General features: G+C 40.3%; 3 protein-coding genes across 3 annotated transcripts in view; 1 reads left to right on the top strand and 2 right to left on the bottom strand.

The window, feature by feature from the left end:
- The window catches only part of LOC308321830 (dixin-A-like), a gene marked incomplete at its 5' end in the record, with an annotated part of 169,414 nt that extends 157,558 nt beyond the window's left edge, over window positions 1–11,856 (top strand). Inside the window, 16 exon segments of the mRNA XM_080772921.1 lie at window positions 2,060–2,199; window positions 2,201–2,219; window positions 3,629–3,774; window positions 4,691–4,780; window positions 5,054–5,107; window positions 5,216–5,221; window positions 5,223–5,267; window positions 6,024–6,128; window positions 6,273–6,326; window positions 6,775–6,867; window positions 6,958–7,041; window positions 7,265–7,426; window positions 7,556–7,622; window positions 8,432–8,540; window positions 10,682–10,790; window positions 11,165–11,856. Coding sequence (XP_080629047.1) covers window positions 2,060–2,199; window positions 2,201–2,219; window positions 3,629–3,774; window positions 4,691–4,780; window positions 5,054–5,107; window positions 5,216–5,221; window positions 5,223–5,267; window positions 6,024–6,128; window positions 6,273–6,326; window positions 6,775–6,867; window positions 6,958–7,041; window positions 7,265–7,426; window positions 7,556–7,622; window positions 8,432–8,540; window positions 10,682–10,790; window positions 11,165–11,248 — 1,367 coding nt within the window. The 3' untranslated portion in view covers window positions 11,249–11,856.
- Window positions 11,857–12,331: 475 nt separating this feature from the next.
- Window positions 12,332–15,335, bottom strand: LOC308321831 (PIH1 domain-containing protein 2-like; the record flags this gene model as incomplete). The annotated part of the gene is made up of 6 exons (XM_080772922.1): window positions 12,332–12,466; window positions 12,844–13,127; window positions 13,381–13,500; window positions 13,640–13,888; window positions 14,261–14,453; window positions 15,150–15,335. The coding sequence occupies 6 exons, from the start codon at window positions 15,333–15,335 to the stop codon at window positions 12,332–12,334; spliced, it is 1,167 nt and encodes a 388-aa protein (XP_080629048.1).
- A 698-nt stretch (window positions 15,336–16,033) lies between these two features.
- On the bottom strand, window positions 16,034–22,187 carry LOC308321832 (transmembrane protease serine 5-like; the record flags this gene model as incomplete). The annotated part of the gene is made up of 13 exons (XM_080772923.1): window positions 16,034–16,147; window positions 16,859–17,011; window positions 17,578–17,720; window positions 17,876–17,974; window positions 18,130–18,314; window positions 18,718–18,880; window positions 19,066–19,109; window positions 19,201–19,314; window positions 19,512–19,653; window positions 20,255–20,368; window positions 20,957–21,037; window positions 21,392–21,536; window positions 22,086–22,187. The coding sequence occupies 13 exons, from the start codon at window positions 22,185–22,187 to the stop codon at window positions 16,034–16,036; spliced, it is 1,599 nt and encodes a 532-aa protein (XP_080629049.1).
- Between the last annotated feature and the right edge of the window lie 3,610 nt (window positions 22,188–25,797).

Here is a 25,797-nt window from a genome sequence, read left to right on the forward strand (position 1 = left end):
AAACAAATGAAATGGTAAGATCGTTCGGAATTTCAAGATACAATAGTGTCATTGTTATTGACACTTGGCAAGTTGGCATTCTGTCACATTGTCAGAGTCAGAGATGAGGCTAATTGTTGTAATCTAATCTAATGCATGTCAGGAGTCAGGACAAAAACACAGGCTATCTATATAACCCAGTGGCAAAGGCACAGGGCTATAGCCTGCGAGTTCTATCAGTCCTATACATTGTCAATAATTTGACAAGGAATGTGCCCGTTATAAAGGTACAATTAAGGTATTTTATATTAAGGGCAGATTATGCAGTCTTTGTCCCCGTGTGTACAATAAGTGTGGGTGTGTCCCTAGTGTAGGCTACCATTTGGAGCTACTGTGTATCTGTCTGGGCCTGCGTAGACCGCAAGCTGCTATTGCCTAGCAACATCTAACTATGGTGTTTGAGAATGATGTGATTTCAATCAGCGTAAACATCTCAGAGGGTTGCATGTCCAGGGTGAACATTCTAATTGAAATATATTCAATCGCCCAATCAACATGTTACTTTATGAGTGTTAAATGTTTCAACGTTCCAAAAATATTGAATGCACAAGGTTTGATGTTTTTAACATTATATAATTATAATGCATGCAGTGCATCCATTATGCCATGCCAATTAACCTATCATCTGTTGCTAATTCATGTTTCATGTTTAGTCCATATCCATTTCTATGTGGCATCTGTTGGGCACAACAGGAACAGCTAAGTTTACAAAACTTGATTGTGGAAAAATTATGGGCAATTTCCTGATAGCGTCATTATCTTGTGCCAACGTACTTGGCAACAAACTGCAAAGCTCTTGGAAAACACTTATAATCACAGCAGCATCTGATAAGACTGAGTCTATGTTCTTGAGGGTACGTTTAGTGGCAAGGGGGAAGAAGGCTGCCTCAAACTTAATTGCTCACTTTGATGAATATAGCCTTAAGTTCTAAAAGATTATTAAGTGAATTCTTCTAAATAAAATTCCCTGTTTTATCATTCAACATTTCTAAATATCATGTACAGTAGCAGCACACACTGTTACTCATCAACTCTCAACAACACAACAATTATAATAAATGTGATGCACATACCAAGTAATTGTTCATAGCATCCGTAGAATCTAATTGAAATCATCTGGTTGGCTAATTTAATATAAATCTAGTTAATTTATGTATGCTGGGAGAAATTGTAAGTGTGTGAATACAGTCTTGCAAGCCCTTCTTTCAGTATCTTCAAGGACATTTTCGCTCAGGCTAGGGCTTTGCCCTTCTAAAGTTTATTGCCTGAGGGTCATAGTGCGACACATTTGATGCCTTGTATCAGTGTGTAGGTCTTACCCCTGACACCAAGCTGTATTGGCACAGATACAAATTGAAGAGGAAGAATTCCACATTAGAGAGATGTATGTACGGTACTGTATAATGTCATGGGTCACAGTTGGCTGTATCATATTTCTGGGAACACACCAGAGTGAACATGACAAGAGGCCTGAACCTCGGGGAGTTGGAAAGATGTGCTCAGCACACGCTAAGATCAAAATACACATACTCAGCAATAAGCTGGAAGGAAACCAGCTATTCAGAAAACTACAAAAAACAGTATGCTCTGAAAGGATTGCTCAAGGGAAAAATATGAGAAAACTAGGAACAGAATGATTTTACTGGAAAAAAGTCACAAGGTTGAATAAATTCCTGTTCCTTCTTCTTTTCTTGTAATTAGAAGAAAATAACCAAATACACATACAACTTAAGACAGACATGTACAAAGTGTACATGTACAAAATGATCACTTCACACCAGTTTTAGAAAGAGATGGAAAAATAGCGTGTACTTTTTTAATGTGCTGTGTTCAAAGTTCAAGTTTTCAGTTCAAGTGTTATTCAGCCCAGATGGAATTTGTGTAACTACATTGTGTTAATTTAACTTAATTAGAGAATAATTATACATTATATGCAAATGTGTTTTATTTGTTGCAACTTATTTGGCAAAAGCAATACAAACTCAACTTATTTGCTGTGTTTGTCCACCATCTGTTTCAGTCTCAGTTCCAGCCAGCCCTGCACACTCTCCAAAAGATGAGTACATTATCACCCAGTCCACTCACACATCTAAGGAAGCATTTGTCAACTCTCAATCTGAAGACCAGGGGGAGCCAAAGGATGATAAGACTGATATGACCTGAGAAGAAATCAGACACAGGTTGGCAGCACATTAATTCACACGAATGGGTGCTGTTCTCAGCTTCTCACACTCATCCTTCCCTCTGATATACTATACAAATTATAATCATTTTCTGTAATCAATAGTCAGATGAACTACTTAAGCACTATTTTATATTTTGTTATACAACAGTGTCATGAAAAAATTCTAAAAGCTCAGTTAAATTTACATTAGTTGTATTAACTCCACTGTTGCACCTATTAAGCATCACAATAGTTCAGGCAGGCATGGCTCACTCAATCTCCCTTCATTCTCATTCACTAACAAGCTAACACATACGCCCTCAATTCTAATGGTTCATTCTAGGTGGTATTTTTAAGCAGTTCACTCTTCACTCTTCTTCCTGCGGCCTGTCAGTGATCAAACTCCTCGCTGCCATCTATGTGTTCTCTAAAATAAAATGTAGGATTGTAGGATGTTATATCTGTGTATCTTTCTTAACTTATGCAGGTACAGGCTTTAGTTACGACACTAGTATTGGTCCGACAGTCATTAGACCGACAACCTACCTCAAACCCTAACCTAACCATAACCGCAAGCACGAGAGCAGCCCATGTTCGAGCGCTAGTCCAAACCGTTGTTCCCGCATGTCGGACTAATGGAATTACCATCAGATCCCAGTTTATGCCCCTGAAGAGTTCAATCTTGTGTTCATGTGCAATAGCTCTATATCTTAGGCTCTGCTTCAGGGGGGGTTAGTAATCATTCTGAGATGCTGTGTCATACTTGCGCAAAAAATCTGTAGTACAATTTACAATTTAGGCATTTAGCAGACGGCAGACGCTCTTAATCCAGAGCAATTTACAGTAAGCAAGAGAACAACAACACATGGTAATACATCAAATACATAAAAAATAATCATAGAGAATCATAAATAAGCTAAGCACTAGTGTTTGTCCCCGATCACTGGATCGGGAAATCGGGGCCGATCACATCATTGTCAAGTGATCGGTATCGGATCGGAAGCAAAAAAACGTGATCGGGACAAATCAATATTATATCCATATCATGATATTGGATACGTACTATTGTGATATGGCATAAGTGTTCTATAAAGATATAAATATCGGATCGGGAAAAATCGGTATCGGTTGATACTCAAAATCAAATGAAAAAACATGATCGGGATTCGGGACATCCCTACTGAGAACCTAACATCCGTCTAACAGTATAATATCTGTACAATGAAACTACGAGTATACACTATAGAGTGCTATATCTACGTAAAATACTATACTAATTGAGCCTTTGCATACGCGGTCATCGAGGCTTGGGTGGTGACGAGTGCAGAATCACATTACCAAACTGGATGTCATTATCATTGCAATAAATAAATGGTTAATCCGGATGAAAGTGTCTGACTCAACTGCTGTTGTTTGACTTTCCAGAGGAGGTGGCCTTGTGTGGTTTGTGTCCTGCCCTGGGGCATGATGGGCCGGAGGAGGAGAAGTCATGGGAGGAGCAGCTGGATGTCCACCAGGAGCAGCTGGAGAGGGAGATGCAGGAGGCCAGAAGGATGGTCTTCCGCCTACAGGTAAAAGCTTGTTGTTGGCACATGTTCAAAGAGCTACAAATACCTTCTATACCTCAGATTGCAGCATTCAGAGGAAGCACACCATACACAGTAAAATCCTCAGTGCTCACCAGTGTTCTGAAAGTGTTCGACTCCAATTGTATCTCTATTTTAGTTACAAGTGGATAAACAGACACAAATAAAAGACAAATTGTTAAATTTAAAAATGTTCTGAACAGAACAAAACAAATGTCCAGGATTGTCGGTGAGTAACTGACAGCCTGGCCACAGTGGCCAGTGTAATACATTGTGTGATATGAAGTTATTTCTACAATAACAATAACAATGATCCAATGATTTTTCAATTGAGACATTTAGCAGATACTCTTATCCAGAGGGACATAGTTACAGATCGGAGTAAGTAGTATGAATCTAATCAACCAACGACAGGCAACAGTGCAGGCGACAGTGCAAAAAGCCACAAATGCCAATTCCAGCAGACAAGTATGCCTTTCTGCCTTTCTCTATTTCTACCATGTTAGATTCATTGAAAACACATCATTGTCTCTGGTGACTGATGTTGTCCTTCTAATGCGGTCCTTCCAAAGAGAACAATTTATACTAAGGTAATTTGAACCAGGAGCGTTCTCGTTCCCTGTTTTCTGTCTTGTTTCTATCTTGTTGGCATTGTGTGCTAGCTCAAGTGTCCTTGAGCTAGCTAGGTATCAAAATAACTTTGCATCCGTATAACAAAAACTATCACATCTATCTAAATATGCAACAAGTACTGATACAAAGAAATATATGGAACAGTTCTGTTGAATCCCATGTGTCCCATCGCTGAACATTGAACAATAACAGCCTTTTTCTCCATGCACTAGCTTTCAGGCTATGCCAATGTGACTTTGTGTGTGCGTTTGTGTGTGACTGCTCTCAGGCTCTACTCCTCCATGGCTCTCTCCCTGAGGAGGACCAGGACAGCTCTGCAGGCTTCGGGGATAGCAGAGCCAATACTGAGCAGCAGATGGTATGTGTCCACTGGGGAATGCGGCCAACGAACAGCATTTTCTTTCCATTATTTTGTGAAGTATCAGTGTAAACCCTTTGTGCTGTGAAGCATGCTTTTACTGTCCTTCATTCAATAACGCCTCCAGACGAGCATGCTCGAAACGGCTTCGACTGCCGTCCAGACAGGACCACTGCTTCTTTGCAAGCATTACACAGTTTGCTATTCTAAATTTAAACATTTCTTTATTCTATCTTCATTTATCCCTGCTCTCATCCCATTCTCTCTGAGAAGGTTCTAATCCGCAGTCGCCTGGACCAAAGCATGGAGGAAACGCTTGATCTTAAGGTACCGTTAGTAAACCTGATTTAGGCTTAATGTGGATGAAGTGACATATGAGAAAAGGTTCCTGTGCTCTACTGATTATCTCTGTATGTTCATCTGTTTGACTGCTAGAGGGAAACTTATGAGGCACAAGCAAGAGGCACGCCACATCCAAGCCATCAAGGTAATCCTCCACAATACCACATACCCTATGAATGCACTGATTTCTCTGCTGTGCATGGATTTGGTGGTTTAAAATAAATGCCTTCTCTCTTTGCAACCAAACTGAGGAAGCCATTTGTGAGATTTTGTATTCCATTGTCATGTCGTCTAAGACTATATTGATACCACACACCCTTTGATAACATCACTTTAGTTTAGTCCTAGTTTTTTTGACACACACACACACACACACACACACACACACACACACACACACACACACACACACACACACACACACACACACGCACACGCACACGCACACGCAGCAGAGGCTTTCAAAATAGAAAATTTGCTTCTGTTGCTAGTTGTTAATGTTAACCAAATGGACCTTTTATAGATCTTTAACTCTTGAGAGTGTAAAATGAAACCTTACGGATCCATTTGTTTCATTTTACACTCTCTAGAGTTAAATTATTCTTAAACATCTGCATTACTTAATTTTCAAGAAGTCTATACAATTAGAGAATGTAGAAATTTGTTATTTTGATCAACGCCTGTTGTCCGTCCTAAAAATCTTATCCAACGACAACAAAATATTCAACGTCTTGGGTCTGAGAGGCTAAATCTCATCGAATGGAGGTGGTTCAAATGCCGAATAAATAATGGGCCTTGATATGAAAAGGGTTGAAAACCCCTGTGCTAGACAGACAGGCGGACAGACAGACAGGCGCAGTGCCTCTGTATGCAGTTGTTTGATCTCTTCTCTTTGCATTAGGATGCTCTGCAGCAGCGCATGGCGCTGCAGGAGGACACCGTCCTGCAACTGAAGCAGGAACTGCTGAGGTGCAGCATGGCCAGAGATCAGTTGGAGGCGGAGAACGTGAGAAATCATGATTCCTTCTTTTTTATTGTATTAAAGTGAAACATTTGACCATTTTGACGTGTGAGTGTGTGTATACAATATATACATATTTTTAAGATGTTTAATTTTCTTTTATAATTCTGGTTCTGCCTCTCATTTCAGGCAGAGCTCAAGCACAAGTTGAGTGACAGGGATAAATTAATCAGTGAATATGAGGTAATTATTAATAAATGATACAATTCATGCAATCAGCATATCGTCGCTGTCCCCTGTCCGTCAGAAACGATCTAACTCATTTTCTTTGGTTTCTGATCTCCCCCCCCCCCCTTAAATCAATGATATTGAAAACCTTTTTGTCTATGTGTTGGTTAAAAAGAAATAAACCAATTAAAAGTATTAAAAAGTGCTTCTGACAAAACCAGCTCCACTGTCTGCTGAAACAGCTAACCTCTGCCCCTTTCATGCAAGTAATCGACAATATATAAAGTCAAAATCTCAACTTTGATAAGGCAGTATTGCTTTGTTTTAAATATATAAGGTTTTCTTCATTTCCTGAAAAATGAACATTTTGGAGTTAGCTGGTTTCTGCCCGACAGCAGAGATATGCTAAGAGTCAAAATATACAGAATGGTGTGATTTAACTCATCGTCATCTTCATTGTCAGCAACAACTTGGGAAGAAAGACAAATTACTGCAACAGCAGCAACAAAAGTTTGATGAAGCTCCGCACAAAACACACGAAGTCAGTCGTGTACGGGTATGGCTCAATAAATGAACACCAGTCTCCTGTCATTTCAGTATGCAAAAATGGCCAGTCTAAAACACAGTTATTTTGTGTGTTTTTCAGTCATTCAGAAACGAAAACAGCAGTTACAGTAACTCAGTGGGTTCAGGTCCGCCCCCAGTGTTCCAGCACAATGTGGTATGCTCAGTACGATATAATTTCTTGTTTTTGTTTGTTTGTGAAATTGTCACCTTTCTGTAGCATGCTGCTCTTTGAAAATAGAACAGCAGTTTAACACCAGAGGTGATCGCACAGCAGCTATTTTGCTTTGACTTTTGAACTTTTTCTTTTTTTCTTTTTTTACTTCATACTTGCTTTTAGCTCATACTTGTGGATGGGGTACATCATAAGGCTTGCGTTTTGCCATCAGGGGGAAGAACTGCAGGTGGTGAGGGAAGCCCTGCGCAGTTTGAGGGACAGTTTCTCTGGCCATGACCCCCAGCATCATACTTTGGACACCCTAGAGCAGGGTGTGGCCAGTCTCATGGACCGCTTGCATAGTGGAGACACCCACCGCAGACAGGATAGAGGGGTACACACCACACACACACACACACACACACACACACACACACACACACACACACACACACACTAGATATAAGTGAACAGTAATTTGAGTTGTTATTTGGTCTTGATGATTAATCCCATAAACTTGTAGGATGCATTCAAGTCACCGGGGCGACGAGCTAATCCAACAGACCGGGACTCCTGGCCACCAAGTTCAAGTGAGACTTGTTGTTGTTTTGTGCAGAATTTGTCATCCTCTCTGTGTCCATTACCAATTGTCTACTGTGTCTGGTTAATATAATTACATTTATGAAGGGAAGTAGTCACACACTCGTAGCCAATTCTTTTATACAAGTTTTATAAAATTATTTTCATAGTGGTTATCGCTCAGCCCCCGAGGAGCCCCCACATGGAGGACGCAGAGCCCTCGCCCTACTCCTCGCGCCCAACACTCCCTGCTAATAAGTGCCGCCCGCCCCAGCCCGTAGGAGTACAGTACGTGCAATGACCAATATCACTGGCTATTCCTTCCCCTGAACACGGGTCAATTGTGTTCGTATAGATGCCCTACAAAGCTGGATGCACCACAGTGGATTCAAACCCACAGCCTCTGTGGTGGTGGCAGGGGACTTTTAACACTGCGCCACCCGAGCCTCTTACTTTTTATTTATTTTTGGTCTTGTTGACCCGTTATGCCCCATTTTATTATTCGCCGTACAACAAAATAGCGAAAGTAGCAGATTTACAAGCTCACAACACTTTGCTACTGATTTTAAAAAAAGTTTTAAAATTTAAATAAAATCTATTTTATTACAATCTTTTTTTTTTTTAAATAATTTCTTAATTTGTTTGATTAACTGTTGCACCCCTACATACTTGTATCTTCACCGTTGTCTGCGACTCTCCGAACCCTGGTGTGGGATCCATCCCCCTATTCTGTAATGTAATTACTTTGACATCTATGAAGGGTGTCAAGGGCTCTAAGGCATGGGCCATTTTTGACTTGCTGATGTGTATTTGCTTCCAGAAATAGCACACTCTCACAGTAGCCCAGGGCTGGACTCCACGGTGTCCACTAAAGTGCTCTACTTCACTGATCGTTCCCTCACACCGTTTCTGGTTAACATCCCCAAAAGGTACTAAATACTCCATTACTTATTGCATTTCCATCACACACACAGGGATCCTTTATACTAAAGCATGCATTTTTATTACAGTAGTCTTCCCCCTAGGTTGAAGTTGTAGCAGCGGTGGGGAATATTGATCTAGCTTTTGCTTTCATTTGCCAAAGAAGTTGGGTGTCTTTCATATGGACAGCTGTTACAGACAGTGACGTGGACTGCTTCCAGGCAAAACATGCGCAATGCTGAGGCTTCTATCTTTGTGTATGAAAGATCAATATTAAGATAGATCTTCAAATGTTTATTTCACAGATAATTCCTTGCACATCGCATCTTTTGGGAGGCGATGCAGTCAGCAGCCTAATGGAGTGTAGTTGCAGGACTAAAAAAAAAAATGTATCCCCCCCGATCAACGTTAGTTTTCTTCAATATTCACATCTACCCATTGCCTAATGTATCTTGATTTAATATGCTGAGATGCTAAGATCTGAATATGAATCAATATTATGGAATTAGACATAGCCCGGTCTATTGAGAGAGTATGCCTATGGCAGACTTCCATTATAGACATAGAATATTCACATAATAGTATTCTACAGGCAATTAACTCGTGCAAGTCGTGTTAGAGAGGGAAAGTCTTAACAGGCCAGGGTTTGTCCTGATAACGCGAAATTTAGTTTATTAAGACAATATGGAGCATCGTTAAACATGAAATAATAATAATAAATGTACATAAACATTCAGCAGTGCTAAGTACATTTAACACTGATGAAAGATCACAGGTTTGCGTTTCTCTTTGGATGCACTGAGTATGTTCATAACTTTTAATGATGATGCACATTGACTAGATTGTATTTATTTTTCATGGAAAAGCTTTGTTCCTGTTTGGGGAATGGATACTTTTCAAAGCAGACATTTTGACAGGTAAATTAATGCAGCTGAAGGTAATCACATTAATCACGGGTGTGTTGGTGTTTAATCGTGTGACAGCATGGACAGTTCCTGTACAGTTAACTTCACATTGATAAACAGTAACAGCTAAATGAAACACACCCACAATTAAAGCTACAATCAGTAGATTTTATGCATTTCCCAATGGAGTGAGGTATTTGCCTGAACTACAATAGAGATGGCGGTGCATGTGTCCAATCCGGTGCACCGCCTGCATCAAATAACTTTATGCATATTGTCAACCAGTAGATGTTCTAAACAGCAGGTTTAAATTAAGGAGACTATCTCCAACTAATCCCCAACCACTGTGGAGGTGCTACTATATAGCATTATCACACTCTACTATATATTCATTCTAAACAACTTATATCCAAATTGTACTCACTGTTTTCTAAATTGTCTATTCTGTCAACCAACCATATCAAGACCTCATGGGAGGCTGATATTAGTGTGGAACTGTCTGATGAGATCTGTAGCGAGGGTTTGAAGAGGATTCACTTGGGCTCAGTCAATGCCAGATTGCAGCTTTTCCAGTTCAAAGTTATGCACAGAGTACATTACTCTAAGGTTCAAATAAATAAAATGTGACAGATGCAATTTCTCCAAGGGTAATTTGGGTCACACTTTCTGGTTTTATTCTGGCAAAACAGTTTTGCTTGGTATAGCAGAGTATACTGTTTTCATATTGAAGCTTCTCTCGCTCTGCCGTACTCAGTCCAAAAGACTCTTGTGCTTAGTACACTTGTAGCAAAGATAATTATTTTTAACAGTGGAAGTCTTCTATCGTTCCTTGTTTCACTAGATGGCTTAATGAGTTTGTATCACTGATACATCTGGAGAGGCTGCGTTGTAACCAACGGGACAGTTTAGCAACATTTGAGTATATCTGGGGCCCTATAACGGGTCATCTTGACTCTGCTGTGTGACTGCTCTGCTGTGTGGTTTGGTTTCCCCATTATGATAGGTTATAGTTACTCACGTTTATTATGCTTATGTCTTGTTATGTTGTCTTATCAAAAAAAACAATACTAATATATAAACATACATACTCTACTAGAGAGGTTGGTAAAAAAATATTTGCTACCTTCAGTTCCATTTACCATCAAAAGTCTGCTGTGAAATTTACTAGCTGCTATATTTTGTGTGTGAGTGTGTCTGTGCACGCATCATTGCACCTTCCCATCTCACGGAGTGTATATTTACAGGTTGGGTGAGGTGACACTGCGAGATTTCAAGGCAGCTGTGGACAGACAAGGCAGTTATAGATACCACTTCAAAGCTCTTGACCCAGAATTTGGCACAGTGAAAGAAGAGGTGAGCATTGGATTCAAATACATAAATAAATTGTAAATGGTGCATTTATAGGCCTATAACGCTTTACATAAACGCAGCAACAAAAGTTCGGAAACTTAACTTTGGCCCATTATTTCTCCACTTTAATTATACCAATTGGTCATGATGCAACACGTGTCAGTATCATGGTCAGTATGTCAGCATCATGGTTAGTCATGGTCAGTATCATGGTCAACATTTTTATTAAATATTTGGAATATTTCTGAAACATTTTAACAAAAGATATTTTCGGTTGGGTGACATGAAAAGGTTTGAGAAGCACTGGTCTGGACCTTTTTATAGATGAAAGTGTTGCTTATAGGGTTCATAAAGCTCATAAAGCTTTGACTCCTCAGGTGTTTCAGGATGGAGCAGTGGTGCCAGGTTGGGAGGGGAAGATCGTGGCCTGGGTGGAGGAGGACCACGGGGAGAGGCGCTAAACCAGACCACAAATCACCACTACAAACCAAAAACCTCAACCATGTCCAGGCCACACTGGATTGGGATTCCACTGAAAATTCTTACAGTATTTAACAGTTATTTACAATAAACAGGGACCAATGAACTGCCATTTCGATACAAAACCCATTTATCTTTTCCAAAGTTAATGTTTACTATGAACAAAATGACTTGACATTTTGGTACTTTATCAGGGCGACACATTAGTCACTTCTTTGCAGCTTATAGGAGTGAAGTGAAGTGCTTGATAGCAGCACAAGACAGTGTTATGGGAGAGCTAGCAATATGTGGTAAGTGTGAGAAAAGTACTGAACAAGAGCAGTCAGTAAGTTCCTGGTAACAATGATCCACCTTTTAAGCTGTAATAAGTACTTAGTTACACTGTAAAATCCTGTGTTCATTTATCTCTGAGAGTGTACAAATGGACCCAGTGTTGAATTACGATTCAGGATTTTACTGTGGAAGATGTGGAGGACCTTAAAATAAAGTGTTACTGACATTTATTCACTAGAGTTGTAGATTGCCAAACATTGATAATATTGTTCTGCATACATTTTGACATTTTAATAAACATGAAAAATTGCATGAACATTGATTCTGTTCTTCAACAATTCAATGTTGTGAATACCATAAACTACACAGCAACCCCAGAACCCCACGTCCACATATTCATAAACGCGTATATATTTCACCATAGTCAATTAATGTTTAATGTTGAGAGCTAAATGCACTACATCCGTTCTGCCAAACCCACACACAACACCAAGGAGCAGTAGGCCTACAATTGTTGGGGTAAAGCAGCATTTTATTAATAAGCCGTTTACTGCCCGTTAACTGCAGTTCAGAGGTCGGGTTTCTCTTGCTTCGACACATCACTTGAAAAGCATTTTCCAAAGCTTTACAGTAAATCACATTTCATGGACCATTCACTTAATTTTACTCGTAGCTTCATCCCAGCAGGAGAACTAATCACTTCCTCTGTGTGTTCCACTTACACAGACAGTTATTATAGTGTCACAGTGTAGTATAGTTACCATTTGATTATCACATATCATTTGAGGTTTTCATTGAACATCCACAGTCAAAGTTAGCCTACGTTTCCTTTTGTGGAAGGTGGCAGTAGCTGTGTCTTCGTTTACTTTTTCTGGGAGCTCCACAAGGAGGCTCTGCATATCCTTCACTTCCAATAGTATGTCATCCTACAAACAAAATAAGAAACCAATACACAACTTTAAGACCAGCAAAATGCAAAACTGACCCAAAGACCTGTTATGGAATGGAAGTCAAGCAAGTAAGTACCGGTATACAAATTTAACTCCATACTCCAATTAGACAAACTATTTAAAAATAATAATGCTTTTGGTGGAAGAAGTATTTGTAACTTCAGTAAAAGTAGCAATAACACAATGTAGAAATACTTTGTAAAAAAAGTCCTGTAAGTACGAGTATACAAAAGTATTGGCATCAAAATGTTGTGAGTTGTCCTCAAGTATAGTAATAGTAAATGTACTTAGTTACTTTCCACACCTGAAAAAACTAAAACACCATTGAGGGAAGGATGTAATTAATTGCCGACCTGGGAGATGGCGAGGTGACATTCTGACATGGAGCAGACATTTGGCAGCTCAACCCTCAGCTCCACCCTGCGGCGACTGCCCTCAGAGTCAGTCTTCACGCTGAGCCGGTACTCTAACTCTGATGGGGGGTGTGCTGTGATGGAGCTGCTGGAGATCACCTCAATCAAATTCTTCTTTTTGTCTTCCACAGGCCTATCAATGAGCTCAGTTGCCAGGCTGGACTCCCGTCCCTCCTCACGCAGAGATGAAATCTGTTGTAGGAGGGAAGCAGGCGTCTGTGTGGCTGGAGAAAAGACAAAAAGGATCATGAAGTGAACAGCACAGAACTTCCAAATTAACTCTCGTAACAAATTATGGATTTTCAAGCTGCAATCCAGAATTTATTTTAAGGAATAAAATACAATTTTAACCGATCTGTAAGGGGAATTATATTAAATAATATGATTTAACTAGCACCTCTGTAGTTGTTGGAGGTGCCGTCCTTATGTTTCCATTGAAAAATGTAGACCCCATGTGGTGTCAGGTAGGACACCTACTGGTTGATAAGGAGTACTGCATGAAGCTCATTAGAGCAATATCTCCCCTGGACAAGCAGGGATGGCCTCTTGGCTGAACTGACAGACCCAGGTTCAATGACATAAGGTAGGCCATAAGAACTACAGATTACAGAGTGCATGCCCTGTGAAACAAGGAGGAGCATCTATAATATAAGCAGCTGAAACAACTGACACTGATACGTTGTCAAGGTTAAACATCATCAAGCTATGACGGGTCTAGCTGCGGAGGCTGCCATACCTGTGTCAGGTTGTGTGCTTCGGGGGGAAGACCATTTTGACCGCTGCCAAACCCCAAGGCGACGGTGCACATCTTCCAAGGTCCCCTTGAGGCTGCTGCCCGTGACTGTGTACTGTTGAGATAACTTCAGCCCATGCTGCTTCTGGGCAAAACTCAGTGCCAGCATGTATACCTCGTCCATTGCCCTGTGTTCCTGACACTGGTCCAGTACCGCTGGGTTTAATGCCACGTCCAACACAGTGTACCAATCTATGCAAACATAAAAATTCATGAGAAACATTTCAGTGTACCACTGAGATGATGTGACCCTGATGCAATGTGGGCAACAGCACCTCTGCTGCCTGCAGGAGAATTCAATGTGCGTTTGATGGAACATAAGCGTTGTACTGATGGACAATAATGAAGAACATTTACTTGAGTACTGTATTTAAGTATTCTTTTGCGTATCTGTACTCTGTACGTATCTGTACGTATAATTTACTATATTATAAGACAAATATTGTACATTTCACTCCACTTTTGCTGTTTTCCTTTTAAAGCATGTACTTTTGAATACTTTTTTAAATCAAGTACTCAAGTACTTTAACTCAAGTACAATGTATGGAGCCTACTTTGACTCACCGCGCCCGCTCCACTGATGAGTGCTTTGAATTTTACCTTTGGCTTCCGTGACTCTTTCCAGTTTTCCTCCACACATGGGCGTTGGTTTGCTGGGGTCCTGGGGTGCAGGGACACGTCTCCAGGCACATACATTGATGTGCAGTAACCTTTGCTTGGGTTCCTGCATGTTACAGGCACATGTTTGTGGGTCAGACTTTCACCATCAGGTAATCATGCACTGGCTACTGGACTGATACACAGTGAGGACTGAGGATATGATTGACATAAAGGTCAGTGTTGTAATTTTGTGCACAATCGATGATGGCATGTGTGTATGTGTGTATGGGTGTTGTGGTGTGTGTGTGTGTGTGTGAGACGTTTGTGAGACCGTACGTGTGTGTGTGTGTGTGTGTGTGTGTGCGCGCGCGCGTGCGTGAGAGACAGACAGACAAACAGACAGACAGAAAGTAAAATACTTGTACTCAAGTGCTGTGGATTACACCGTCCCCCCTTTTCCCCCTCACTGTATAAGTTTCTTTTCCCTTTTTACCTCCTTTATGATGAAATCCTGTTCTGTTCTTTGACTATATAGAAGTGTCTATTTGTACGTCTCTAAATGTTTTGATGAATTGAACATGGTGGACCCTCTTGTAAACAAGTGTAATGCTTAATTGGGTCGTCCACTCACAGTTAACAGTCTTTGCATTGAGTTTGTGCTTGAAATGTACTGTAATTCTGCAAACTGTTAATACATATTTCAATCAATCAAAAGGCGCCTAATATTTTGAGATAGCCTACTTTTACTTTACTGGAGTATGTTCTATCATTCTACTCCACAGGTATCTTCTTGAGGCAGAAATATTGTACTTAATTACTCCATTTAATAGTGAGTATAGCAAAGAATACCAACCATCATTATCTCTGTGTGCAGACATGAATGAAGCTCAGGTTGGGACATGGACTCAGCTCCTTTCTTCATCTGTTGTTCAATCAATCTCTGGTACCCGTTATGGTCATTTTGTGAAAGATCGTCCAACATGGACCAAAACTGGTTGACTTGCTGTAAGATATCCTCTGAACCCCCCATGGACGACATCTTCACACAAAAACAAACTTCCACAATAACGTTGAGTAATGTCCACAGAAGCAAGAGACTGCCAGAACACCGTCTCGTCTCGGGAAAAGGTGTTCTGCTGAAAGTAATCAACTTTCGTTGCAGCTGTTGTTGCTCTGTTGCTATAGAAACCAAATTGAAGGATCGCATACGCCACCTAGCGGCGGCAAGGCATCCTGACCTGAGCTGGGTAAATCAGCGTTATTTGAACAAAATTCGACACAGACAGTATATATAGATGTATAATTTATTTGCATTATATCACATATATAACGTAGACATTTTAAAAATCGCTCAAGCACATGTGCTACATTATTTCAACATACATTTATAGTAAAAAATTAAGAAACAACAACAACCATGAATCAGCAGCATCCACTTTCTATTTCACACGTTTTCACAATCACCTCAATAATTCTGCAGAGAGAGCGAGAGAGAGAGAGAGAGAGAGAGAGAAATTGTTAACTTTTAAACACAGAATTTAACAATGTTGCATATTTTCAATGCAACTTCATGAAAATGTGTATACGGTATTTATCATGTTATATCTCCCTAAACATAAGAGTAAACTCCTAAGTGTATTTAGGCTATGCATGCTTATTTGAGGGGGCATCATCATTGGAACTGATGCTGCAAATTAGTAGCCTATTGTCACGTCCTGTCCTGTCCTAGGACGTAGGCTACCACGCCTGGACCGCAGTCCCTACCTTTGCCCCTCTGTTGCCTCCCTTCCCCTGGCTGATTGTGAGACTGTGTCCACCTGCGCTTCTAAACTGAAGTAGTTGGTGGAAAGCCTGGTGAGGCGAGGTTAAAGCTGAAGAGACTTTGGTTAATGAGCATGGATGTATATTAGGGGCTTTCTAATGACACAACTCGCCTTTGTTTTTGTGAGTAGCAAAAACGTTCTTTTTATTTACGCCAAAGAGTAGAGGCTGGTCTGCGTTCATGCGAGCGGCGGAAGTTGAGAGTACATAGCTCTAAATGAAACGCATTAGAGCTATGGACCAGAGCTAGGTTGCTCGATTATAACACTGTTTCCCAAGACTGGGAGTTTATGTTATATTGCCCTGGGAGGGTTTTCTGAGTTTAAATAATAGTGCAAGTCGTAATTCTAATAGGCCTAGTTGTATAATAGCTCTGAAGAGTCTGAAGTATAGTACTGGCAGTGGTACTCATTTAAGCCTATATTATAATTGTATGTCAATCAGGTCCCTATCCTAGCCTATTTCTATTAATATAAATGTGATTATATGGGCTAATACATTGGTGTAAATGCATTTTGATTCTGTAGAAAGAAAGAAAAAGAGGGAAAGGGCTATTGGTGATGACTGCCTTATTGTAGCACTTTGAGATTTCTACAAATGTAAAGTGCATTATATTATTATTATTAGGCTACTCACACTTAAAGTAATCATGTTTCACTACTACTGAGTTGTATCAAGAACCACCCATTTGTATTCCTGCCATCTGAAGACGGACTGAGAGACTCAGTCAGTTACACGTACCTCTATCATATCATAGATCCAGCCCAGGAATTCAGCCACTTTGGTGTAAACTCCAGGATGATTGGGCTCAGCGCATCCTGTCCCCCAACTGACGACACCCAGCAACCTCCATACGTTGTCATCCTGGCACACCAGGGGTCCCCCGCTGTCCCCCTGGAATGGGAGCAAAGGAGAGTCTTTCACAGATGGATTTCTACATTGCTGGTAAATGTTCTACATTTCTGGTGAAGTCAAGTCACGTATGCCGCCCCCATGTGGATCTCGAGATACACATGGGAACGGCATAGGTGACTTCATCATCTAATGATAATCTATGATGTTTGACATGTATATATGTATAGGAAAGGTTTCATATCAGCCGGCAGTGGCTCGGGAGGTACAGCGGCTTGCATGGGAAATGGTTTTCATTTGATCCCTGGCTCCCCCCTGTGTCAAAGTGTCCTTCAGCAAGACACTGAACCCAACTGGTCCTAATGAGCAGGTTGGTACCTTGCATGCTTTCCTCTGCTCTGAATGAGTGGGTACTGTAAGGTACAGTGTGGTACAATGTGTGGAGGTCGGCCTACTTTGTTGAGGCTGGCTGTCTGCGCAAGAAATTTGGTTCAGCAGTTTTCAAGATTAGCTCTGGGCACGCAGGCAGGCACGCAGGCACACACACACACACACACACACACACACACACACACACACACACACACGTTTAATACACCTGAACTAACCTGGCATGCGTCTACCTTTCCCTCGGTGTACCCGGCACAAAGCATACGCGGGGTGATCTCACCATTGTACATGCAGGAGCTGTTGCACTTATTTGTGCTTATTAGCGGAACCGGTGCTTCTTTGAGAGTGTCAGGGATGTGGACTGAAACAACACATAATATATAATTAATTATGGAGACAAATATTATAACTCCCATTTGGAAAGTCAGTTCATAATGCTGTACACCATTCTGTTGGATGTGCGGATGGTGGTGTGTTTGGGCGTAAACCTTTTTCTCTACAACAGGGTTGCCCTACCATCATCAGGTTGTGTGTAGCCCCACCCAGAGATCCAACATTGTGTTCCTCCTGGAAGATCATAGTCATATTGAGGAAGACACACAGGTCTAATGGTATCTAGAGAGAGAGAGAGATCAGAAATCAAAGGTTTCAACTTTCTAGAATTCTAGATCATGATTGGGAAATGATCACCACTAGTCTAATCTCCTGAGTGCATCTACCAGCTCTACAATTTCACACTATAACTGCCATTACGAAGCCGTTGCAATGACCTGAGAAATTTAGTGGGGTCCGCAACTTCATTAGGGCTATGTCACTATCATGGCTCCGGTGGTTGTAGTTCTTGTTGTAGATAATCTTCTCCACTGCGTAGCCAGTGTACTGAGACATTTTGGCAGAGCTGCGTGTCACAATACCGGCATAGACCACCCAACTGGATACCTGAGGTAATCTGTAGCTGACATTTGAGAAGCAAGTAAAAAGGGGGTAAGTATCAAAGACAATAATTCTGCTTTGTTATATGACATAGAGGGCTGTATTTTGCGTGTCTTAAGTACCAGGTCTTATTCCCTAACTTGAGTCAACTAAAGACCTGGAGGCGTGGTCAATGCTCTTTGGCCACTCAGAATAGCCAAAGAGCATTGATCACGCCTCCAGGTCTTTAGTTTACTCAAGTTAGGGAATAAGACCTAGTACTTAAGACACGCAAAATACAGCCCCTAGAATGGTAATGGCACAAGTGGTCTCGGTCTCTCTCTCTCTCTCTCTCTCTCTCTCTCTCTCTCTCTCTCTCTCTCTCTCTCTCTCTCTCGGTGTGTAACCTTTGATCTTAAATCCTGTTGAGGTAGGCAGCGTCTTACTTGTGCACACAATGGGCTGCTGTGATCACCCATTGGCTGGTGATGATGGAGCCTCCACAGGTGTGGCGGTTGCTGTAGTAGAGGCTAACTTGCCAGGGCCACCTTCCCAATGTTGCCTCCACACCTCCGATTATTCTGGGCAACTTTGCTCGTGTTCCGCACTCTGAACATAAAAGAGGTTGGGAATTAATTAAATCTAATCACTGCACGGCTTACAGGATAATTTACTACATAACTGCCACTAATATGAAGCATCTTCCTGAAAATTACACAGGGGACTGAAGCTTAACTTCACCCTAGCTCACTATAATCCCAAACAAAATGCTGTGTTAACTTAGGTTTACTTACCAAAACATTTCAAAGCTATAACCTTCCCTGTGATGCAGCTCCCCCTAGATGAAAATAAATAAGTTAGCTAACAACGGATGAATAATGTGTTGTCATCATAATGGTTTTCCATGCCCCCAGGACAAATTGCCTTACCTGAATTGCCATATATTTTCCAGATTGCTCTTGTGTTCTGAGGTAATTTGTATAAAACCATCGGTATAGTTTGGCCCAATATCAGTTAGATTCACTCCTTTGTGCTTTGTCAGTCTGAAAATGAGAAGACATTTTCTTCTATAAGGCTAACAAAAGGTGTGGATAAATATTTCATAAACATGACAACTAAATGAGGCCTCAAATGGATGTGTAAGTGTAAGTTAGCGAATGGATGCCAGCTCCCAGTCAGTTTTGAAGTGTTGAAGGCTATGGGGAAGTGGTGTATGATCCTGTCAGCAGAATAGACCAACCTCAGATAGCCCAGCTGGCGGCACACTAATGTTCCCAGGGAAGAGTTCCATCTTTCATAGCATACAGGCAGCCAGGTGGGCACTTTCTCCAGCTGGATCTCCAAGAGAGAGTTCTCAGAACTGATTCTGTAAAACACTGAACCTGATTGATTGTAAATCCCTCCAGAGACAAGTCTATTCACCACTAATGAACTAGCCTTGTTTAAGTGAGAAGTGTATATAGTAGAGAAAAACAGTGATTAATGTGGTGCAGGGTTTTCATGTCAGAATAAATATATGATCTCCAAAGTGACCAAAGGGTTATTCATGAATAATACAATTTGCATTATTTCATTTAACAACTTGAACCCTATCATCTCTGTTTTCTTGGCAACAAATCTACAAGCTCACGTGGAGCTTGTAAATAGGCTATTTTTGGCAAGGAGATTTGGTGTATTTGCGGCATTACCATGTTTTGTTCTTGCATACTGTAAATCTCTTACAGATTAAGAGCGTCTGCTAAATGCCTAAATTGTAATTGTAAATTAGTAGAAGGAAAAAGAGCCAACCAAGTACAGACGAGACTACAGAGAGGACAACGGTCAACTCAGTAGTTTAGCAAGTAGGCTAAAAGTATAGAGGGTTTAAGTGGTTAAAACCACTTCTGATGTGAACCATAGGATCACCAATAACTTTGCCATGTTTGGTCATGATAGCAATAAAACACATGCAGCTTAACACTAAAAAGATATGGTAACACAGACCTTTCCTGGGATCAGTGACAGAGATGTCCTCGGTTACATTGCAGAAGGCTGTCTCCTTGGTGTCCCCTAGCCCTGCTGGGCTCTGGGAAGGGTAAGGTCGCAGGAGAAGTTTAACTAGATGGAATGGATCAGAAAGTCAGCCAGCCATCCAGACAGACAGAAGGACACATCACAATAATTCACAATCTGAGAAAATGTAATTGATTGATTGAAGTATTCATTAACAGTTTGCAGAATTACAGTACATTTCAACACAACTCAATACAAAAACTGTTAACTGTGAGTGGACGACCCAATAAAGCATTACACTTGTTTACAAGAGGGTCCACCTTGTTCAATTCAGCAAAACATTTAGAGACGTACAAATATACACTTCTATATAGCCAAAGAACAGAACAGGAATTCATCATAAAGAGGTAAAATACAGTGAGGGGAAAAAGGGGTGGGTGTGGTTGGGTGGGGGGGGATTCAGATTTTACGGGGGCCAATGACTGTTGGTAGGCTGTTCTACATTTTGGTGGAATCCATAATAATATATGAGTAAACACATGGAACGAACACACACACACACACACACACACACACACACACACACACACACACATGCAAATTAAATTACTCAAGTACATTAAAGTAGAGAAATCAACTGTCTTTCAGCCCCTTAATCCCCATTGGTGATTTGTCCTTTAAAGAATACCTTACCTAGAAACCAGACTCCCACAGCTAAACCTCCCAGGAGACCAACTGCACAGACTGCTGCCAGGACTCTCACCAGCCTATGAGCTGATAGCATAGAAATAAATAACACGGTCTGATCCCAGATTGGGTAGAAGGCGAATGGTACATGTCAGCTAATGCATACATATAACAGACGTTTCTAACACGGAGTATGAACGCATTGATTAAATCCAAGGGCATTGAAACAAAACAAAGTGGCAAAGATCAGTGCAATTCAATACTCGAGCAAATCTGTTTGTGTGCAAGAGAGGACTAGCTGTCACACTTCATTTAGCCTTGAATAAACAGCAGGCTATCATTATAGATAGTAGATTAGCTAGCTGATGCATTCCAATTCCTGTGATTGTACACACTTTTATATCCATGTGATATTCAATGCTGGGGCTTACAGTAGCGTACCATGTTTTGTAGAATGAATCCCTTTTAGCCAAGTATGACAGCCATGGACTCCCCTGCCTTCCCCTCCTGTAGTGTTCTCTGTGTGAAACTGGTGACTGACAGCTACAGGGTTCTCGATCACTGAGAATGTGTCTCCCTCAGGACTCTGCAATGAGTAGAGTGGGCACAATAATATCATATCTTGCTTTGTCATCATTCCAAATTAGTTGTGTTCTTAGTTAAGTTCCGCAAGTTTGCCCACTTGCAACAAGTCTTTTTTTCACCACCTTTTCCTCAACTACAGCAAACATTGAATTTTGAGTAGCCTACTTTAAAGTGAGATAGCCTATATCACAACATTACAGTACAGATTTAAGGAACCAGCATGTGTGTATATTTATAAAGATATGTAACATCTCCTGCTGTGTGATGTATAAAATCTAATCCTAAATAACCTGTATGTTATATTTCCATAATGGCAATTAATAATTGTAGTATACTTTGGAGAAATCTCTTTGCAGTTGTTACCATTAGTAATTTCAATGTACAGTAATAATAATGTTATCTAGGTGTGTGGCGTGCCATGTGAACCTTTACAGTTACAAACTCTCTAAATGCCACCTATTGCTTATTAGTTGCTGATATTACACTATACTTACTACACAGCAGTGGTGATTACTCCTTCAAACCAACTATACAGAACCATACAATTTACATGCAGCAGCATAGTTGCATTCTGCTGAAATGAACACGCTCGTTGCAGCTCTGAACCTCGTGTGTAAACAACATCTGTTAGTTGAGATGCAGAGGGTGCCATGACAGGTACGAAATATTGTCACCTGTATGACATTACTCAATACTTTAAGAAAGCAATATTTAAGATGTGGAGTTCTGAATGTGCTGTAGAGAAAATGTGGTCTGATGTCTTACCATGATTTCCTCGGCGTACAGCCCAAAATAAACTGTGTCTCTTTAGTGTTCATCTGTAGGCCTGTGTTAGAGGTAGGTCTGGTCCGCGCACAGCTGATGGACCGTTTGCCATTTAACAGAATGCAACTCTGAATTTCCCCTCACAAAGAGACAATGAGGTCAGCAGTGGTGCAGAGAATGAGGCTGTTGTTTGTCCAAGGGGGGGCATGGGGGCCTATGGAGGCAGACTGAACCAGGTCTTTGTAGGGGGGCAGGGGTGTGTGTGTGTGTGTGTGCGTGTGTGTGTGTGGGGGGGGGGGGGGTGCATCTCCAGAGATACCTGCAACCTGGCTATTGATACGACAGCAGGTTGCTAGGTAACACCTTTAGCTGTGCCAAAAGAGCATCCATTTCACCAAAGAACTTATTAGCTGACAAGTTGTATGTTCTTTTGAGCAAAGGTCATAATTGCAGATTGTTGAAAAGTTCATGTCAATCCCACTCATTTGGAATCCAAAGGATTCATCTCTCAGCAAGGCACTCTAGAAGAAAATTAAACCTGTGCTGATGACAAATGGGTATTTGTCTTTTTTCCTCTTTCCTATACTATAGTAGACCTACACTTTCACAGTGTTCTTGATGATGCAGTTTTTATCATTATTATTAGCGTTTAAAAATTAGTAGGCCAACTGAAAAGTCAAAGAACATATAAATGAAGAAAGAAATGCATGATTGCTTAGAGATAAAGCTATGACATTTATCATACATAAACATGAGCACAGAGTTTGATTTCACAGGGATATGGCCCAGACCTTGTGTTATACTGTGCAAAATGTAATTTATATACATGTATATTTTCTAAAATAATATTGTCTCCGCTAGAGTTACCTAAGCGTATATCCTCCATATCTCCCATATGCCTGGTAGGGCAGGGGATTAGGCAGAGACCAGCAGGTGAAGAGGATAACTGCCAGTGGGAACATTCCTTCTTGTCTTGACTGTCAATGGTGCATCCCAGAAATGAACACATCTATTTGGCCCACTGTCATATTGAATGATCTTTATGGAAGATAAATGCTGTGTAATGATCACAGAAACAGTGGCATAAATTGTCTGTGACAGAAAAACACCATTGGATTGAAATTCAGACCATGCAGTTATATAAGATGTTAATGATGGTTGAATAAGTGATCTACATGGAAAATAGAACAGCATGGGAGTCTTTTCATTCTGATATAAGTCTAGACTAGAGTCTAGTAGTACATGATTTGAAAAACAGTTAATATAGCATTTTGGTTATTTCTTTCCTGATTTAGATGATTATATTTGGCCTTTATTTTAACGATAGGCCTATTATCATAACTATTTGTAATTATTTGGATGACATAGTATGGAACACCTCCTCAATACAGTAATATTTAAAGCTTATAGTTACAACAAGAATATTGCCCACTAATATTTAGGGACTGGGCTAAATATCCTATATGCATTTACTATGAGTTGAGTTTGATTTCACAACCTTGAAGACATTGCGTAAACATCTAATCCACTTGTTTTCTGCATGCAAATGCTTAATCCTCTATCATTTTGTGAAATCTTAACGTTATTTTGGTGGAGGCTTCAATTTTCTATTATTATGTGTAATTTTAAATTGTGAAAAAAAATACATAAACTCTAAATAAAATTGAAAAACTGAGTGACAGCCAACCCTTAACAAGAATAGTTGACTAAGATCAAGGGACTAATGTTGGTCTGTTATGCCCGGTTAGATGTCTCCCTCTTCTGGTGAAAGAGTGTTGGATTTATTTATACAATATGTTAATGCTTAAAGGGACACTTCACCCTTTTTGCAAAAAGATATATGTTAATGATGTTTAGAAGCTTTAGAACACTTTGAAAAAATGAAGAAAAAAAAATCCGCAATTTCCGCAATTTCCATTTCCGCAATTTCCGCAATTACCATTTCATCAATTTCCGCAATTTCCGCAATTCCGCAATTTGACAAAAACGATGGGTTATAGCCCATGTTTTTTGAAATTTTGAAAAAAAAAAGTTAGCCTCGTTTCTCATCATTTTGGACCATGGGCTATAGCCCATATCGTACGGCATACTATAGCGCGCAGTTTTTCATCATTTTTGAGGATTTGAAAAAAATGAAAAAATGAAAAAAAAAATCCGCAATTTCCGCAATTTCCATTTCCGCAATTTGACAAAAACGATGGGTTATAGCCCATGTTTTTTGAAAATTTGAAAAAAAAAGTTAGCCTTGTTTCTCATCATTTTGGACCATGGGCTATAGCCCATATCGTACGGCATACTATAGCGCGCCGTTTTTCATCATTTTTGAGGATTTGAAAAAAATGACAAAATGACAAAAACGATGGGTTATAGCCCATGTTTTGTGAAATTTTGAAAAAAAAGTTAGCCTCGTTTCTCATCATTTTGGATCATGGGCTATAGCCCATATCGTACGGCATACTATAGCGTGCCGTTTTTCATCATTTTTGAAAAAAGAATCCGCAATTTCCGCAATTTCCATTTCCGCAATTTCCGCAATTACCATTTCATCAATTTCCGCAATTTCCGCAATTCCGCAATTTGACAAAAACGATGGGTTATAGAGCGCCGCAGTCCCCGCCCCCTTTCAGAAAAGCGAGTGGCCCAGGAAGTGGAAGCCCCATGCATTCTCCCATCGGCACTTTTAATATAATTTATTTAAAGACGGTTACGCCGCGGACAAAGCCAATTCGGATCGTGACGAATCATGACAATGAACACAATATTTTGGGACGATCAAATCATTAGAAAGAAGAAAAGAAATTCAGGAGACAACACTATTTGTTTTATTTTTCGTCTTATAAATTATTTGATCGGCCCAAAATATTGTGTTCATTGTCATGATTCGTCACGATCCGAATTGGCTTTGTCCGCGGCGTAGCCGTCTTTAAATAAATTATATTAAAAGTGCCGATTGGAGAATGCATGGGGCTTCCACTTCCTGGGCCACTCGCTTTTCTGAAAGGGGGCGGGACTGCGGCGCTCTATAGCCCATGTTTTTTGAAATTTTGAAAAAAAAAGTTAGCCTCGTTTCTCATCATTTTGGACCATGGGCTATAGCCCATATCGTACGGCATAATATAGCGTGCCGTTTTTCATCATTTTTGAGGATTTAAAAAAAATGAAAAAATGAAAAAAACGATTGGTTATAGCCCATGTTTTTTGAAATGTTGAAAAAAAAAGTTAGCCTCGTTTCTCATCATTTTGGACCATGGGCTATAGCCCATATCGTACGGCATACTATAGCGCGCCGTTTTTCATCATTTTTGAGGATTTGAAAAAAATGACAAAATGACAAAAACGATGGGTTATAGCCCATGTTTTTTGAAATTTTGAAAAAAAAAGTTAGCCTCGTTTCTCATCATTTTGGACCATGGGCTATAGCCCATATCGTACGGCATACTATAGCGCGCCGTTTTTCATCATTTTTGAGGATTTGAAAAAAATGACAAAATGACAAA

This window comes from Protomyctophum bolini, assembly GCF_963924005.1.
Source record: "Protomyctophum bolini genome assembly, chromosome: 9".
NCBI lineage: Eukaryota > Metazoa > Chordata > Actinopteri > Myctophiformes > Myctophidae > Protomyctophum > Protomyctophum bolini.